At 43.7% G+C, this 18043-nt stretch overlaps 1 protein-coding gene across 1 annotated transcript; it reads right to left on the minus strand.

Annotated features, from left to right (window-relative positions):
* Nucleotides 1-1148: 1148 nt before the first annotated feature.
* On the minus strand, nucleotides 1149-16256 carry ATMIN (ATM interactor). Its single transcript, XM_040253569.1, has 4 exons — nucleotides 15930-16256; nucleotides 6643-6768; nucleotides 5713-5912; nucleotides 1149-4724 (listed from the first exon to the last, which is right to left on the minus strand). Exons 1-4 carry the CDS (start codon nucleotides 16254-16256, stop codon nucleotides 2912-2914), a joined length of 2466 nt encoding a protein of 821 aa, XP_040109503.1. The 3' UTR covers nucleotides 1149-2911.
* Nucleotides 16257-18043: the final 1787 nt, after the last annotated feature.

The raw sequence follows: 18043 nt of genomic DNA on the forward strand, positions 1-18043 counted from the left end.
CATAAGATAAGCACACACATGTATATGAGATATAAAACAATACTTGAGACTCCAAAGGCATCACCGACTCAATGGACATGGGTTTGGGTGGACTCTGGGAATTGGTGATGGATAAGGAGGCCAGGCGTGCTGCGGTTCATGGGGTTGCGAAGAGTGGGACATGACTGAGCGACTGAACTGAACCAAAGGCATCATTCCTAAATGCTTCTAAGTTACACATTCCTCCCAGGCTCTTTGTTTAAGAGCCTTCTGAAGACAAATCTGAGCAGCATTACTTTAAATATTCAAGTATTAAGCGCTCTTCAGTGTCACTATTAGGTTAAGTCTGGACTGGAACTAAGATAAGCATTCTAAAACTGAGATCATAAAGGATTACATGAAAAAACCACCCTGTCAGTTACCACTATTAAAACAATTCAACTTCACAACTCGTGAACAATTCAACTTCACAATGTTTTCTTCCAATCAAAAGTAGCTTCAAACTTTGCATCTTTCAGGTAAGCCTATAAAAAATTTCTTCTTTTATTTCCCTTTATCTCAGGAATCGAACACACTGATTTGGCTTTCCTACAGTTAGTGACTGAGCAAAGAACTACTCATAGCCTTACCCTTGCATATTTGCTCTTAAGCTGGAACCACATTACTTACAAAGATAAAAGACACCCCATAATGAAATGGTGACATTTGGATGAAAAAAAAAAAGGATAATTTCCTTTGAAAAAATTTTCCTAAAACTTATGGTAGTTTTTATCAAAATAAAAACTTTACATCAAAACAGCAGTTTTGGTAATCAAATGTCTTTTTCCTTTCTACTGGGAAAACTGTTAGCATATTTTCACGAACAAAGATAATGGAAATAACTAGGCACAGTCATTTCATCATGTGACTTTCAGAGGATGAATTTGTGAAGAGTTAAGGCAACAAAGTCACATTATGAGTATGTTGAAGAATTCACACAAAAGGTAGAATTCTCACTTTTCTTTAATCACTGAGTTTTCAGCTTTGTTTACAAATAATCTTAGAACAATTCAGGGAACTAAGGTTCAGGGTCGGGGACAGTTCTTACTGGTACATGAACTAGTACATGCTCAACTTTCTGTAAATAATTCAGTTGGCTGAATTAACAAACATTGTCACAGACACACAGATTTTTTAAAGCCATAGATCACTGCATATATATTTACAAAAAGCCAGAACAAACATGCACTTCTCCTTACTAGGAGAACTGAAATAGATGTTTGAAACGTTAAGGCAGTGATGATTCTAAAACATAATGAAATACTAAGTTAAGGCTTTATGTTTGTTTTGAAACCCACATTCATAGGCAACTGTGACCCAAGCAAACTTTTATCTACCAGGTTGAGTTCATCTGCGCAGGACATGTTATTTATCCATTACCACCAATTCTTCTATGGGATAGGAATTAGTAGCAACACCAATGATTTTCTCTAATGAATTATTAGTTCCTTCCTTAGGTTGTATTTTGAGGGTTTAGTCTTCAGCAGCATAAAGCATGTGCCTCATAAGGAATAGAGCATTTTTTGGGGTAAACTTAGAAAAATGTACAGACTGCATTGATTTTTACTTGCCTGAAAGCTGGCCAACAATCAAGAACTCAGGATCTTCTAAATACAAAAAACCCTACAAGTGTACCTGACTGCTCAGCCATCTCAAAACATACTATGTTCTTGAAGTGCTGGATCTTCACCTCATTTTCTTTGAAGACCGTTCAGTATTACCCTCTCTAAACAAACAAAGCAACATAATGCAGAATGCCGTATTTTAGACCGATCTATTCTAGAACTGCCATCCTCAAGGCACAAACACTATTCTTGCTAGACCAATGTGTTTCCTCATTCAAGGAAGAAAATGAGAGGTGGATGAAAAGAAGATTCACTTTACTATACCTGTTGATTGCACTCTTACCCTAGCAAGCTTATGAAAAGTATTGAAATGTAACAGGGAATATCCTTTTCTCCTTACATTACTATTTTTATTGTTTTTTAACATTTAGAGCGACAAAACTCAGACTCAGCGGGTGGGGTGCACCTTGAGGAGCAGCTCTGGGGCACCACCCTGGCCTTCGGTAGGGTGCAGGAGGGATGGCTTGTAGGACACACTCAGGATGAGCTAACGCGTGATTCTACAGCCCAGCATTTCCATAGTCGGGGTGACTTACTGTCACTTAGACTGAAAGGATCACTATTTACACTAAGTGCTTGCCGCTACTACTTTAAGCAATAATTGTACAGCAACATGTCTTGTGAGCAAAGTACTATACACTTATGTTCCTACCAGTAACAGTTCACGTAGAGGGATGGCATTGGCTATATGCAAATTGTCTCAGAAGCTAAAGACAACAGTAGTTTTCCTTTGTGTCTTCAAATTAGGGAAGACTAAGATGTCAAAGCAGGCGAAGCTGTTGGGTGTTTAAATCTGACGGTGCAGCATCAGACTTCTTTACGCGTTATCAGGGAACAGGACTCTCTTAACAAGCAGTGGCAAGAGTATTTTAGGTGCAATTTAAGTCAGTCATGCTTTGACGAAAATGTTTTGAAGATTTGAAGTTTGTACCCTAAGTCCTGGTGAGCTTGGCTTCAGGTAAATGGCAAGATGGGTTTTAAAGGTGTGAAATACATTTTTTTTAAAAAAAAGGGAAGACTACACTGAAAGGGCAAATGTCGGTAACACAAAAACAATCATGTTCAGATCAACATCTTACACTTTATAATACACTCACAAATTTTTACACAAATTTCATGTTTACAAGTACAAAAAGGCAAAGAACCTCAAAGAATCGAAGTAACTGTATCGTCGACTACATTCAATAGAGTTAATACTGTTGTCCCTGTTCTTCACCTTCTAAATACAGAAGGGAACTGTGAATCCATCCCCCATGTGGACTCCGCTTTCAGAAGTTGGAGACTGGGTGTAGTTCTGCACACGTTTGGGTTTCAACAGAGCTGAACTGAGATTCCATCGTGTTCCAGGCCAGATCGGCCAGAAGAAAGTCATCCATTGCCGTCTGAGTTTCATTGCTGGTGAAGAATAAGCTCCCCAGAGTTTCGAAGCCAGAGTTCATGGTCTGTGTTTCGGCACTGTTCAACTGAACTTTGCTTTCCAGGGCAGGCAGGTTTTTAGCAGTGGAGATTCCGTCAGTCTGGGTCTCTGTGTCAGATGAATCAGTACTCATGGAAAAGCTGGAGTGTTTCAGGATACTTCCCAGGGGCAGACGAGGGCTACTGTCTAAAAAGAAGTTCAGGTCTGTCTGTGTCTGTGTGTCAAACATCTCAAGGCCTAAGAAGCTAGAATTCCCCCTACAACTGTAGGCTTGGGCAGAAGGGTCTGCAAGGAAGAAGTCAGTTTGGGTTTCTATGTCCAGCGACTCCAAGACTGGCTCAGTGGTCATGGTGCTAAGCTCACTCTCCTCGGTTTGGGTCTGTATATTTGAGGCTGAAAAGAACTCTTCGATATCAAAATCAATTGCAGGATTCTGGGTTGGGCCAGATGGGAGCTGGGTGTCAGGTCCAGGGTTTGTGTCAGACAAAAGACTACGATTGTCCAGCGTCTGACCAGGTAGGTTACTTGACAAGATGTTTTCTAGATCACTTAGTAAATCCATGGTTTGGGTCTGATTATCTGTTGTGTTCTGTGACGAAAGCATACTGTTTGGTGCACTGAAGTTTATAATTGGTGTGGATTTCTCAATATCTTGAGTTAAAGTTTTAGCGTGGTTCTGAGGTAACAAGTCATGAGTTACAGTCTCTGCTACTAAGCTGCTGCTTATAATATTGTCTGTAGACACCCCATATGATGAATGGACACTTTCAAAAATGTCTCCACACATTACAGCTTGGTCCATCTGTACTCGGTCATCTGCTGGACTTTGCATTCCGCTGGTCTGAGTTTCTCTGGAGATCCCACCTGGCTGGAAACTGGCATCTATAAATGCATCAGTCTGAGCAGCAATGGATGAGGTTACCTTAGAACTGGGCAAAAAAGTCTGGGTTTGAACACTAATGGGAAGGGAAACCTGGGAACCAAATGTCAAATCAGTTTGCGAACAGGATGACACAGAGGAGTCAGGGCTGGCCCACTGTGCAGATGGCATGAACTGTGGTGTGGTGTAGGACAGGTCTGTCTGCACATTGATGGAAGAAATGCTGTTCTTCTGACATGTGTTCCCCAGTTCTTGTAACGGGCTAAATGGACTTTTACCCAAGTTCACTTGAATACCTGTGCTAATCGGCTCAACAGCAACAGGATTTACAACTTTTGAAAGAGGGAGGCTCTCCTTGAGAAAGCAGGCCTCCGAATCCAGGCCAAGGATCAGGGTTCCAATGGACAAGGGCAGTAAGTGTACGGCACCGGGGGCAGAGCCCTGATGGTCGACCCCCAACACCACAGGCTGGGCCGAGGAGTCGGCTGTAGGCACAAAGACAGGCACAGGAGAAAACTGCATGACGGGGAGTTTAACCAAAGCCACTCTGGGCTTTGGTAAAAGCAACTTCTGAGGGTACCTTGGAGCTGCTGGAAGAGTCTGTTGTTTGGCATTAGAGCTGCAAGAGTCTTCAAAGGAAGCCAGCAGCTTTATTTCTGAAGTCTCTAGCTCTGGAGCCTCTGGTCGGGGAACTGGCTGCTTGCTCAGTGATTCAACGGTCTTCCTGGACAGCTTCCGGCTGCGCAGGCAGCTTTCCATTTTCCTTTTCTTACTAGGTGGGTCCCTGAAAACAACGACAGAGTGAAAAAGAGAAAAGTGGTTTTAAACTGCAGCTTTCTTCATCAACCCTGGCATTGTATCTTCACTTATAAGCTCTATGTCTCACATCTACAGCAGGGGTCAGATTCAGCCCAGTGAAAAGAAATCCCGTTTGTAACCTGGCCCATTACACAGAAGTTCAGAAACATGCAAACAGGAAAGGAGGAAGCACACCTTTGGGTAAAGCTCTAGGCACTAGAACTCAACTGAGATCCATAAGCATCAGGAAGCTAACATATTATATAATACAGTGATTATCATTTCTAAAATAGGAAGCTATTAATCCAAATATAAATTTGACTTTTCAAATGAAGCGATTTCATGATTTAAAAAACTCTTCAACAATCCAGTATCCCTCTAATAGAATAACGATGAAAGTTTTGGAAGAATTGAAAACTCAACAGGGACTTCCCTGATGGTCCAGTGGTCAAGAATCCACCTCCAGTGCAAGTGACACAGATTTGATCCCTGGTCCGAGGAGATCCTGCCTCTGGCGGACCAACCAAGCCTGTGCACCGCAACTACTGAATGCTTGCGCCGTAACTACTGCAGCTTGTGCTCCACAGCAAGAGAAGCCTCCACAGTGAGAAGCCCTGGCGTCACACACAAGAGCAGCCCCTGCTCACTGCAACTAGAGAAAGCCCAGGCAGCAGTCAAGACCCAGAACAGCCAAAAATAAATACATAAATCTTAAAAAAAAAAAGCCCAGGAAGTTTTCAATTGGGAACAATAAGGGATCTTTAAAAGGAGTTGGTGAATGAGTAAGGAGCACAACTGGGTCAAGTAGATGTGGATTATTTACTAGTACTGCTGCCATTTCCAAAAGTTCCCTTCTTCAAGTCTCATCTTTTCTCTATCATTCCTCCTCTCTCCTCCCACTAACGGCTCTCCAGGAAGTTTCGCCTGAAGCTCTTCCCATAGCTGCTGGCTTCTGGCGCCACCCGCTTCCTTACCTGTGCTCTGCAGGGATCTCATGGCCAGTTCGGTAGATGTGGGACTGCAGTGCAGTCCGGCTGGCATAGGGACAGCCACACGTGCACTGGAAGGTCTTGCCACAGTCCTCTGCGTGTCTTTTCAAGTCCCACTCGGTGCCATATGAATTGCTGCACTTACTACATTTATGCTTCTTTTCAGCATGCATTTTCATAAAGTGCTAGGAAGAACACAAAAGGACCAAGTGAAAATCTGCAACTGCTCAAAACCTTTCAAAGTCATCAACATACCCCAAATAACAATGATTTTACATGAAAAAATACAGCAGTGCAAATCAAAAGAATGTAAAAGCAGGCAAGCTGCCCTTTAATATATGCCTCATCTCTGTGAAAAGTTGAGACTGTTTTGGAAACAATCCATGGTATCCACCCCTACGTTCTAATGTACAAGTAAGTGCTGCAAGCAGAACAAGTCTTGGAGTGCTTTTCTCAGGACCCCCTCCAGCAAACCCTCAGGGAAGTGTTTCAGTTTCTTCCCGCCCAGAATCACCACCTTCCCCACTGACTGGGTCCCTCCCTCCTCTCTAGGGGAGCTGCTTCTGAAATTCTTTTCCTACAGTTTCTTCCTCCCTTGGGAGAACATCTCCCTATGCCTCTGCTCCTCTGACCTTGAAAGATTCACACCAGAGATCTGGAAGCACACCCAATTTATCATACTCTGCGGACCTGGTCTTCTCTCCAAATCCACTCTGGACATCTTCCCCTCAAGAACCAGCCAGCCTTTGCTCACACCCACTCATTTTTCCCCAAGTGAGAGACTTGGGTGTCTGTCCTTATAAGCAGCTTTCTGCTCAACTCTCTTGTTATGACTGGCAAGTAATGACAACACATTGGGTTTATGACATCTGTATCTCATCCCTAGTGAAGTATAGAGTGAAGACAAGTAAATACCTGTTTTACGAGAGAAAATTGAGAAAATGGTCTGTCAGGGCCTCTAGGGCATCCTTCAATTGGACAACAGTAGAATTTCGGTACAGTTTTCAAATCTTTTCTTACTGTTGGATTTACTATGCCATCCTGCAAAAGAAAAATGAAATAACGATCTTTAAAAAACCATCAGAGCAAGTTGGGGGTGATAATAAGGAACGACTAAAGATGGGCAGAAGGGATCTTTATAGAGTGATGAAAATGTTCTAAAGTTTGGGATTGCAGCAGTGGTTGCAGAACTGTGCATCTACTTAAAAATAACTGAATTATTCACTTAAAATGTATAAATTTTATCACACATAAACTATAACTTAATATGTTACAATTTTTCAAAACAACATAAACAAAAAACAACTATGTTGTTTAAAAATCTTCTATCCATTCCTTTAAGATTCTTTCTAGATTTAAAAATCTCTGTCCTTAACCCAACGTCTTTAATTGTAAGTTTCTCAGGCTCAAGACTTAGTGTCATCCTTAAGTCTTCCCTCCTTTTTTAATCTCACCCCCACTGAATCAGGGTGAGCCTCTGAAAAAACCCTCCTTTGACTACGATTGAGATCTTCCTGATAAAGAGCACAGTGACTTTCTCTGATCACCACTATGCCCCCTAACAGAGCTAAAGCGAGCTGACACAGCTCTTTTACGGCAGCATGAATACAGGCACCATGCTCTAATCTGAAATTTAGTAATCATTATAATGGCCAGCACTAACACAGCGCTTACTACTGTGCTGGGCACTGCTGTAAGCACCTCATATATATATGAACTCATCCGAGTAATCCTTTGTTATTAAGTATGTGATAGACTTTTTGATAGGTTTTAAAAATAACCGGTGAGTTAATTTAGCTTGAAGTACTATCTTATAGCCCTTGACAAACCCACAGACCTCAGGAGTGAAACACCTATGGCCTCCAGTCTAATTCTTAATTGGCCACCCCTGGTTGGCCCCAGAGGAAGGTGTGTGGGGGTTGGAGTGATGAAGGGCCTCTACCGGCCCCTGGAAACACCCAGACATGTGTGAGGCCTCAGCTGCTGCGGCAGCTCCTAGAAGTTTGAGTCCTTAGGTGCTGTGGTGAGAGAGGATTTAATACCTTTGGAACATGCCACCTCCTCCTCTACCATCAGTGTGTACCTAGAGAGGAAATGAATGACCACGTGGCTAAGACTCCCTTTGGTTTAACAAGCTCTGTAGGTGATCCTAATGTGTAGCTGAGCTTAAAAACCATGGTGCAGTGGTTAAACCCATGGAGTCTGGAATATGGACTGCTGTAGTTTGAATTTTCTGCTGTAGTTTGAATTGCTCCTTTCCTTTGACCTTGAAAAACTTAACTGTCTTGGTTTCCTTATCTGTGAAGTAGGCACGATAATAGGACCTACTTCAGGGTTGTGGTGAGGACTGGTGGCTCAGAGGGTAAAGCGTCTGCCTGCAATGAGGGAGACCTGGGTTTGATCCCTGGGTCCGGAAGATGCCCTGGAGAAGGAAATGGCAACCCACTCCAGTATTCTTACCTGGAGAATCCCATGGACGGAGGAGCCTGGTGGGCTACAGTCCACGGGGTTGCAAAGAGTCGGACACGACTGAGCGACTTCACTTTCACTTTCAGGGTTGTGGTGAGGACTCAGTTAGTAGCATTACAGTTAACAGTATTATAAAACAGTGCTTATCACATAATCCCCCAATGGCTCAGCAGGTAAAGAATCCACCTGCAATGCAGGATCAATCCCTGGTTGGGAAGATTCCCTGGAGGAGAAGTACTCCACTCCAGTATTCTTGCCTGGAAAGTCCTATGGACAAAGGAGTCTGATGGGCTACAGTCCATGGGTCCCAAAGAGTCAGACATGACTCAGTGACTAAGGCTATGACATAATCACTCCATTATTACAGCTACTAGTTATCTGCTGTGGAGATTTTTGTTGCTTCTTTTGCTTTCTACCAACCAACTTAGTGCCAATAAGCTAATCTACACTCATACTATACATTAAACACTGTTTTTGTGGCACTTTTGCAAAGTAAACAGATCAGACTGAATCAAACTTACATGCTTTTGCACAGCAAAGGAAACCATAATAAAACGGAAAAACAACCTGTGGAATGGGAGAAAATATTTGCAATGATGCAACATAGAAGGGCTTAATCTCTAAAATATACAAATAGCTCATATAACTCAACAACAAAAAACAAACGACCCATTCAAAAAACAGGTAGAAGAACTAAATAGACATTTCTCCAAAGAAAACATACATATGGCCAACAAGTACATGAAACATTACTCAACATTGCTAATTATTAGAGAAATGCTAATCAAAACTACAGTGAGCTACCACTTCACATCAGTCAGAATGGCCATCATTAAAGTCTACAAATAATAAACCCTGAAGAGGTGTAGAGAAAAGGGAACCCTCCTACACTGTTGTTTGGAAAACAGTATGAGGTTCCTCAGAAAACTAAAAATAGAACTGCCATATGATCCAGCAATCCCACTCCTGGGCATATATCCAGATAAAACTACAATTCAAAAAGATACATGCACCGTTATATTCATAACAGCACTATTCACAATAGCCAAGACATGGAAACAACCCAAACGTCCAGCAACAGATGAATGCACAACGATGACGTGATGTATATATATATACAACAGAGTACAACTCAGCCATAAGAAAGAATGAAATGATGCCACTGGCAGCAACACGGATGGAACTAGAAATGATCATATAAGTGAAGTTTAAGTCAAAAGAGAAAGACAGCTACCACATGATATCACTTATATGTGAAATCTGAAACATGACACAAAATAATTTATCTATGAAACAGAAGTGGACTCATAGGTATAGAGAACAGACTTGTGGGAGCCAAGGAGGAGGGGTGCTGGGGGCGGGATAGACCGAGAGTGGGGGTTAGCAGATTCTAACTACTGTACCTAGAATATACAGACAGCAAGGTTCTACTGTATACTGCAGGGGACTATAGTCAATACCCAGTGATAAACCATAACAGGAAAAAATATATGAAAAAGAAAGTATATATATGTAAAACTGAATCACTTTGCTGTGAACGTAACATTGTAAATCAACTATACTTCGATTTAAAAAAGAAAATCTATGGACTCATCTTAAAGGAAATATTATACTTGTGAAAGTCTGATTGGAATGCTGCTTTTGTTAAAACAAGGACATCTGCTAGGCTCAAATGACAATAACACTGTCATCAAACTCATCCCATTCACCAATTTATCTTTTTTAAAGGAAATACTTTTTAAACTTATATTAGCTTCCTTCTAGTGTATAACATGCAAGAAAAAATGAAATGTGGACAAGATATTAAGAAAGACCCTAAAAGCATTAATTCACTTGACCATTACCAAATTCTTCTTAGTTATATACCAAGGAGACGGCCCTCTTCTGTGTTTTAGCCTGTCAAATGTTCTATAAAACTTTGCTTATGGGGTCACCACAAAATTCATGCTCATTTCTAAAACATCCTCAATTTGCTTAGCAATCCTTTTATTACCCCTTTTCAAACTCCCTATCATGCATGTTCTCATATACCTGTTCACTTCCCTTTTTAAAAAAGTAACAAAATTTATTTTTAAGAGTTTTATTCCATAGCAAAACTGAGTGGAAAGTACAGAGTCCCCATACACTATATGCAGCTCCCCCCCATCCCACTCCAGTATAGCCTGTTTCACTATTGACATCTCTCAGCAGAATGGTGCATTTGTTTACAGTTGATGAAACTACACTGACATCATTATGACCCAGTCTACAGACTATATTAGAATCCACTATTGGTGCTGCACATTCTATGGGTTTTGCCGAATGATAATGACGGTTATCCATTATTATTATATCATAGAGTGTATTCACTTCCCTAAAAATCTGTGCTCCGCCTATTCATGACACCTTTCCCTGTAAGCACTGACAACCACTGACTGACCGCTCATTTCTTTTTAGGGCTGATACTCCACTGTCTGCATGTGTCACTGTTACTTACTGATTCACCTTCTGAAGGACATCTTGGCTGCTTCCAAGCTTTGCTAGCTATTCTTTTATAATGTCTCCTGCCACCTCCTCGTCTTTCCTTTTTCACTGCTACCATCAATAGTTCAAGGATTCCTGATTCTGTTTGGACTCTGTCACTAGCCTAATTTCTAAACCTTCAATTTTCTTTTCATTCACATGTTGCCAGATTCACCTTTCTAAAATATACCTCTGATTATAACATTACCTCACTCAAACATATTCGAGGGCACTCCAAATTCTTCTAGCCACTGGGACATCCAAAGTCCTGTACTAAACAGCTTCAAACTACACTTCTTTTCTGTTATTTCTCTGTTATAGCTAATGGAACTACTTAACATTCCCCAAATGTTTTCAAGAGGAGGAATATATATATTTGTTGCACTTAGGAATCTTTTGAAGAGTAAATGTTTATGGTCACCTAAGTTAAAGTTGTATCACATGCCAGGATGAGACACTAAAGGCAGCCATGCCGATGCCAACATCTTGCTGTTGTCATTACAGGTGCGGCAACAACCTGACGCTGTTCACTTTCCCGCACTCTTAGGGCCAGTTCCTCGGCCCATCCCAACACCACCTCTCTCCCTGGTTCCTGACCTTCTTCCCAACCCTGTTTAGAGACAATAAGCTCTGAGATGAGAACAGGGGAGAGAAGAAATGGTGATGGCGCAGTGAAACGTGAACTGTAGTAAAAAGTGGTATTTCCGTTCTTAAGTGCTATATACATTCTAGAATAAAACTTGGCAGACTTTCTTTTAACTTTACCTTCTGTGCATAACTGAAAAAAATGTACAGAGAATACTTCATGTTTTGTGTACTTTTTTGGGTATCTGTTTATAAGATCTTTTAAATAAAAGAATTTGAAAAAGAACTTATGAGAGGAAACAATAAAAAACAAGATGGAGAAAAGTAAACAAAGAGAAAAAAAAGCAAAGCAAGATAAAGGACCCTGCTGAAGAAGAGAGGATAAAGGCAAAGAACTGTGGGAGCTGTTTGGGGGGGGGGGTGGGGGGGGAAAGGCACTGTAGCTTCTCAAGCACCTCTCTGCATTCATAGAAATATACCCAAGAAGAAAAGTAGCTTGCTCTGTTATTATATATTTAAAATTAGAAGTCTTTGTACAATATGATCTATGGAGCAACTTGGAACCTTTCCTTGAAGAAGAAAAAGAAAAAACAACCCCCTGGACTGAACATACCATGAAATCCACTAAGCCATGCCCTAAAAATGCGTGTTGCTGGGCAAGATGTTCTTCAATGGTCCTCCCGTCCCTTTCACTGTTTTCAAACACGAGGGAGAAACGAATCAAGAAATGCTCACCTACTCCTACTCTTCTTTCCCCCCGAATCACCAGGAACCCACATAAAATCACAAGGTATCAGGGACCTTGCAACTTACAACCCTTATCTCCACTGTATCCATCATCATTCAGAAGAACTTGTTGATCCTAAGGGAATATTTGAGTGAGGGCAGGATACCTTCTGAGGAAAGATTAGAATAAAATGAGAACATCACAGCAACCAATGGGGAAGGGAAGAAAAGATTATCAGGAGAAAAAAACAAACTAGGAAAGAAAAAAACTACAGGAAAGAAAAAAAACCAACTAGGAAAGAAACCGGAATTATGTAAGTAGCTGTAATCAACAGATTAAAGGGAAAATCTCCATGGAATACTATGCATATCTCCAAGCAGACATACTCAGGCTTCAGGGCCAGGAGGAGCACACTGGAGTCTCTGGTCCAACACAGAACCCTTCCAAGGCCACAGGGAGCTCCCCTTCAGCCCTTCTTAGGCCTCTATCCCCTACCCACCCAACACTTGGAGAACAGCGTGTCAAGAGTAGTGTTTGGACTCGGGAGCCTGCTTCTTCAGCTCCCAACTCAGTGCAGACTCACCACGCTGGGCAACACTGGGCAGTTATGGCTGCTTTGTCACATAGGCCACCTTTATTTAAAACGCCGACAGCACATGTTCAGGGGCCACATGGTTAGAAAGACAGAACAAGGAAGCAAAGTGAGCCTGTCTGACAAGAAAAAGACGACGATGGTTCAGGGTGAGGTTTCTCAAATTTCCCCTGAAACAGGTCTCTCTAGTGACCTAGGAAGGCAACTCAGGAGAGTCCATTTTGGGGTTGTTCAATTTTCAGTTCAGAAAGAGATTTTGAATGCACTGTGCTGTCTTCAGACAAGAGAAATCTGAGAAATGACTAGAACTGGAAAAATGGCTTCACACAGATTCTAAACAGGAGAGGCTACTGATACTTAGCTGGGCTAAAGTTCAAGTAAAGACCTGACTGTCAAAATCTGCACTTGCCTCAAACATATTCCTTCTTCTTAGTCTACTGTATGCTTCAGAATTCCTGAACTTTATATATTTTAAAAACACAATTAGAAATAAACTTATTCAAGCTAGGCTTCAGCAGTACATGAACTGAGAACTTCCAGATGAACAAGCTGGATTTACAAAAGGCAGAGGAATCAGGAATCAAACTGCCAAAATATGCTGTCATAGTAAAGACAAGGGAATTTTTAAAAAAATCTACTTCTGCTTCACTGACTACACTAAAGCCTTTGACTGTATGGGTTACAACAAATTGTGGAATATTCTTAATGAGATGGGAATACCAGACCACATTACCTGCCTCCTGAGAAACCTGCATGCAGGACAAGAAGCAACAGCTAGAACCAGACATGGAACAATGGCCCAGTTCCAAATTGGGAAAGGAGTACGTCAAGGCTACATACTGTCACCCTGCTTATTTAACTTACATGCAGAGAACATCATGAGAAATGCTGGGCTGGATGAATCACAAGCTAGAATCAAGACTGCTGGGAGAAATATCAACAACCTCAGATATGCAGATGATACCACTTTAGAGGCAGAAAGTGAAGAGGAACTAAAGAGCCTCTTGATGAAGGTGAAAGAGGAGAGTGAAAAAGTTAGCTTAAAACTCAACATTCAAAAAATGATCATGGATGGCATCCAGTCCCATCACTTCATGGCATATAGATGGGGAAACAACGGAAACAGTGTCAGATTTCATTTTCTTGGGCTCCAAAATCACTGCAGATGGTGACTGCAGCCATGAAATTAAGACGCTTACTCCTTGGGAGAAAAGTTATGACCAAGCTAGACAGCATATTAAAAAGCAGAGACATTACTTTGCCAACAAAGGTCCGTCTAGTCAAGGCAATAGTTTCTCCAGTAGTCATGTATAGATGTGAGAGTTGGTCCATAAAGAAGGCTGAGCGCCAAAGAATTGATGCTTTTGAACTGCAGTGTTGGAGAAGACTTGAGAGTCCCTCGCACATAAGGAGATCAAACCAATCAATCCAAAAGGAAATCAATCCTGAATATTCATTGGAAGGGCTGGTGCTGAAGCTGAAGTTTCAGTACTTTAGCCATCTGATGCAAGGAGCCAACTAATTGGAAAAGACCTTGATGCTGGATAAGATTGAGGGCTAGAGAAGGGGATGACACAGGATGAGATGGCTGAATGGTATCGCTGACTCAATGGACATGAATTTGAGCAAACTCAGGGAGATAGCGAAGGACAGTGAAGCCTGGAGCGCTGCAGTTCATGGGGTTGCAAAAAGTGAGACACGACAAAGGGAATGAACAACAATTGTATACTATCAAACCAATCCTGAGAAGTATTGATAAATGTTATCTTTTGCTTAACGGATTCTTCACAAGGTCTGGACAGATATAGCTCCTGACAGCAGTTCCACAAAAAACAACAAGATAAAGTGTTAAAAAGTGCTTGCCAGAATGACGTTCAGGCCAACAAGGTAAAGACAATCCTGGTCAGACTGGCCACTTCCGTTGTGCTTAGAGATGTAATGTCTACCTTAGTAATCAGTGAGGGGATAATCTGAAGGTGGGTGATGGCTGTTACATATGAGCTAAAGAGAACACAGGAATTAGACTGCAGAATTCCTACAAATATATAGTTCATCCACTCAAGTTAAAATATACTTAAGGAAGGGAAGTGTTTAATTAAAATTTAGTATGAAGGAGGAAACAGGAGAATGACCATTCCCAGAGTTACTGCACTTGTGTGTGGAAGCAACCCAGAACTACCATGGAAAACTGCAGTTCCACCTGCAGGGAAAATTACAGACCCACCTCAGCTTACCTCCACAGTACATTTCCCGACTGGGCTCCCTCATCTTCCTAAGAACACTGTTGCCTCTCTAATCAGCTGGAGCTGGAAGTGGACAGCCCTTCATGGTCATCATATCTGCCCTACTACAGATGACAACCTCAAGCTTTCTGTTAAATTCTTATCAGAAGTCTAACAACATTCCTGAGGAAGCTTTACCTGAAGGGCAGACATACCATGCAAGAGACTAGGTGATTTAAACTTGCTCCTCAATCAAGTCAGACCACCAAAAGCTACATACTCACAATGCAGCTTTCAATGACACACTTTAAAATTACGTTCTAAGCCACTGTTGGCTTAGAAAGATTTTAAGAAGTGGTGGAAGGAAATGTCCTCTTGTAGTGACTGAGAAATTACGATTTAAGAGGTATTGGGTGGGGCTGGACCTCTGGGGTTTTAATAAGCTTTCCACAGACGTGCACTTCGGGTTGAAAAAAGAATCACCTCCACATTTTGTGTAAGGTGGAATGAACGTTCAGGATTACTGTCCTGTAATTATATATAATGTCCCCTCTTAAGATCCTCGGGGGAGACTTCCCTCAGCTCTCATTCCTGAGCAAAGCTGATATTACCAGAGCGGTGGAACTTGTTGCCAAATCTGCAGCTCCCTGCTAATGACTGGGCAGCACCCAAAGGCCCGAAGGAGGTGCTTGTGGGTGTGGTGCAAAGAGCGCCGGCACAGAGCTGAGCCCGCGTTTAAAGCCCAGCACTACGCGGGCAGCGTCACCGGTTTCTCTGCAACAGGACGGAGGTGCCCCGAGAGCTCACGACACGACCGTGAGAAACGCCCGGGCCGCCGCAGCGTGCGCGCCGGTGGTCCCGCGGGTCGGAGCCCGACAGCCTGGCGCGTGACACAGGGCTTTCCCCCCGCCGTGCCCTCCTGCGTCCGGGCTTCCACTGTCCCTGCGGGACGCCCCTCGGCGGTCCGGCCCGTTCTGAGGGCCGCGGCGGCCCCCACCCCCGCCGCCGGCCGGACCCCGGCGCGGTCGCGTCCGCGGCCCTCGCCGCCCGCGTCAGACGCTCGGTGGCGCCAGGCCCCGGGAGGCGCGGCCCGCGGCGGGCTCACCTGCAGGCGGTGGCTCTTGACCAGGTGCATGTTGAGCGCGGGGCTGTTGGGCAGGATCTTGCCGCAGCCGCGCACCGTGCACAGGATGTTGGTCCGCACGGCCCGGGACAGTTCGCTCACCGACGGCTGGATGAGCTCCCGGGCCGGCGGCGCCGAACCCGCGGGCTGCTGCCTCGCCGGCGGCGGTCGCGGCCGGCTGCCCCTCAGCCGCCCGGGGGGCACCCACGGGCCCGAGGCGGCGGCGGCTCCCCTCGCGGCCGCCGCGACAGCCGGGGCGCCCGAGGCGAGAGCCGAGGGATCCGCCGCCGCCGCCTCAGAAGCCGCCATGGCTCTCGCGCCGCGGCCGGACCAAGCCAGCCGGCCCCGCCTCCCGCCGCAGCGACTTCCGGCAAGGGGCGGGGCCTTATTAGCATCCGGCGGGGCCCGGCGGCGGCGGCGGCGGCGCCCCCTGCCGGAGGCGGAGGGCGCGTCTGCGGCGGAGCGCCGCCAGGTGAGGCGGGCGGGGTGTAAAACTTCACAGGGGGTCCTGGGAACAGGTAGGACGTGTAGGTCCCTCTGAGCCTCATTCGCCTTCCTAGAAATCTGAACCTCGGGCAAAAGTTGGATACAAGAAAAAACACTGCGTTCGGGAACGTTACTTCCCAAAGATTAGAAATAAACCAAGTGTTCAAGAGCAGCAGAGGCCAAACCTTAATTACAATGACCTGTTTACCAGACACTGGGGAATGCACTTTTCATCCAGTATCTCATTTTGTCCTCAAAACAGACCTCGCGGGTACCTACTATAAGTTCTTCCTCATCTGCAGAGAGGCAAGTAACTAGCCTGAGGCCACTTTATACAAACAAAAGAACTGTTATAATTGACAGTTAATTATTTTAGAGGTGGTAGATTTACTTGCCTGTATTTTAACTGGTGAAATCTGATTACTATTTGGGAGACAGTGTAGCTCAGGGCAGGGTTCCAGAAACGAAGTAGGAAGAGGGACCAGATAGGTCAAGTAAATGAGTGTAGGAGGCCAGGCGTACCTAAAAGGGAGGGGTGAGGACCCCAGGGAAATCAGATCTAGCCTAACCGGAGCAGCTGCTACCAGTCTTTGGTATTGCCATGTTTATTTTTCAAGATTTTTATGTTAAACTCCCAACTTTTTAATATATTAGCAGCTCTGCTTGTTTTCTACTGCTGCAGTAACCAGCTACCACACGCCTGGTGACCTGAAACAGTTTGTTACTCACAGTTCTGGAGGTCAGAAGTCTGAAATAAGTCTACTAGGTCAAGATCAAGGTGTGGGCCTGGCTGCATTTTTTTCTGGAGGCTCTATGGAAGAATCTTGTTTACTTGCCTTGTCCAGCTTCTCAGTCATTTACGGTGAGTCGCGCCCTCTTCACTTCTCCCTCTGCTCTCTTCTATCCCTTTTCCAACTTTTGAGGACCTAGTGATTACATTGGGTTCTTCCAGGAAACCTGGGATAACTTCCCCATCTACAAAGTAACAGGTTTATATATTCCAGGGACTAGGATGTGGACATCTTTGAGAAGGGTACTGTTTTGCCCACCAGAGTAACTAATTCTGATTTTAAAACTATTGTGTGCCAAAAACCCCCCATGTGTGAGACAGCATCCATAAGGCTTTTCTTTCTTCCAGCTCAGCATCCAAGAGGGCAGACTCGAGTCCGACTGCCTGGGTTAGTTAGTGTTAGTCGCTCAGTTGTGTCTAACTCTTTGTGACCCCATGGACTATAGCCTGCCAGGCTTCTCTGTCCATGGAATTCTCCAGCAACGAATACTGGAATGGGTTGCCATTTCCTTCTCCAGGGGATCGTCCTGACCCAGGGATCAAACCCAGGTCTCCTGCATTGCAGGCAGATCTTTACCACTGAGCCACCAGGGAAGCCCAATGGTAATCTTACCTCTAGTTTTATTTATCCTCATTTCTTTTTTTGTCCTTCATTTGCCCAGATTTCCTCACTTTTAATTCTATCATAATTGTAACGTATGTTGTTTTAACACCAAATCCTTTGTGGATCAAGATAGGTACTATGTTTTAAAGTGTTATTATAAAAGGACAAGTGATTTAGTGATGATCACTGAAGGATTTTCACTAAAAGTGACTGATG

This window comes from Oryx dammah, unplaced genomic scaffold (genome assembly GCF_014754425.2).
Source record: "Oryx dammah isolate SB20612 unplaced genomic scaffold, SCBI_Odam_1.1 HiC_scaffold_13, whole genome shotgun sequence".
In the NCBI taxonomy this organism is placed as follows: domain Eukaryota; kingdom Metazoa; phylum Chordata; class Mammalia; order Artiodactyla; family Bovidae; genus Oryx; species Oryx dammah.

What these genes read in the sequence shown, in the direction of transcription:
- ATMIN (XM_040253569.1), bottom strand. Translation starts at nt 16,256, where the DNA reads ATGGCGGCTTCTGAGGCGGCGGCGGCGGATCCCTCGGCTCTCGCCTCG. An exon ending in AATTTTCTCTCGTAAAACAG is followed by an intron (nt 5,913 to 6,642) that starts GTATTTACTTGT and finishes TGTTCTTCCTAG; the next exon opens with CACTTTATGAAAATGCATGC. An exon ending in GAGATCCCTGCAGAGCACAG is followed by an intron (nt 4,725 to 5,712) that starts GTAAGGAAGCGG and finishes CGTTGTTTTCAG; the next exon opens with GGACCCACCTAGTAAGAAAA.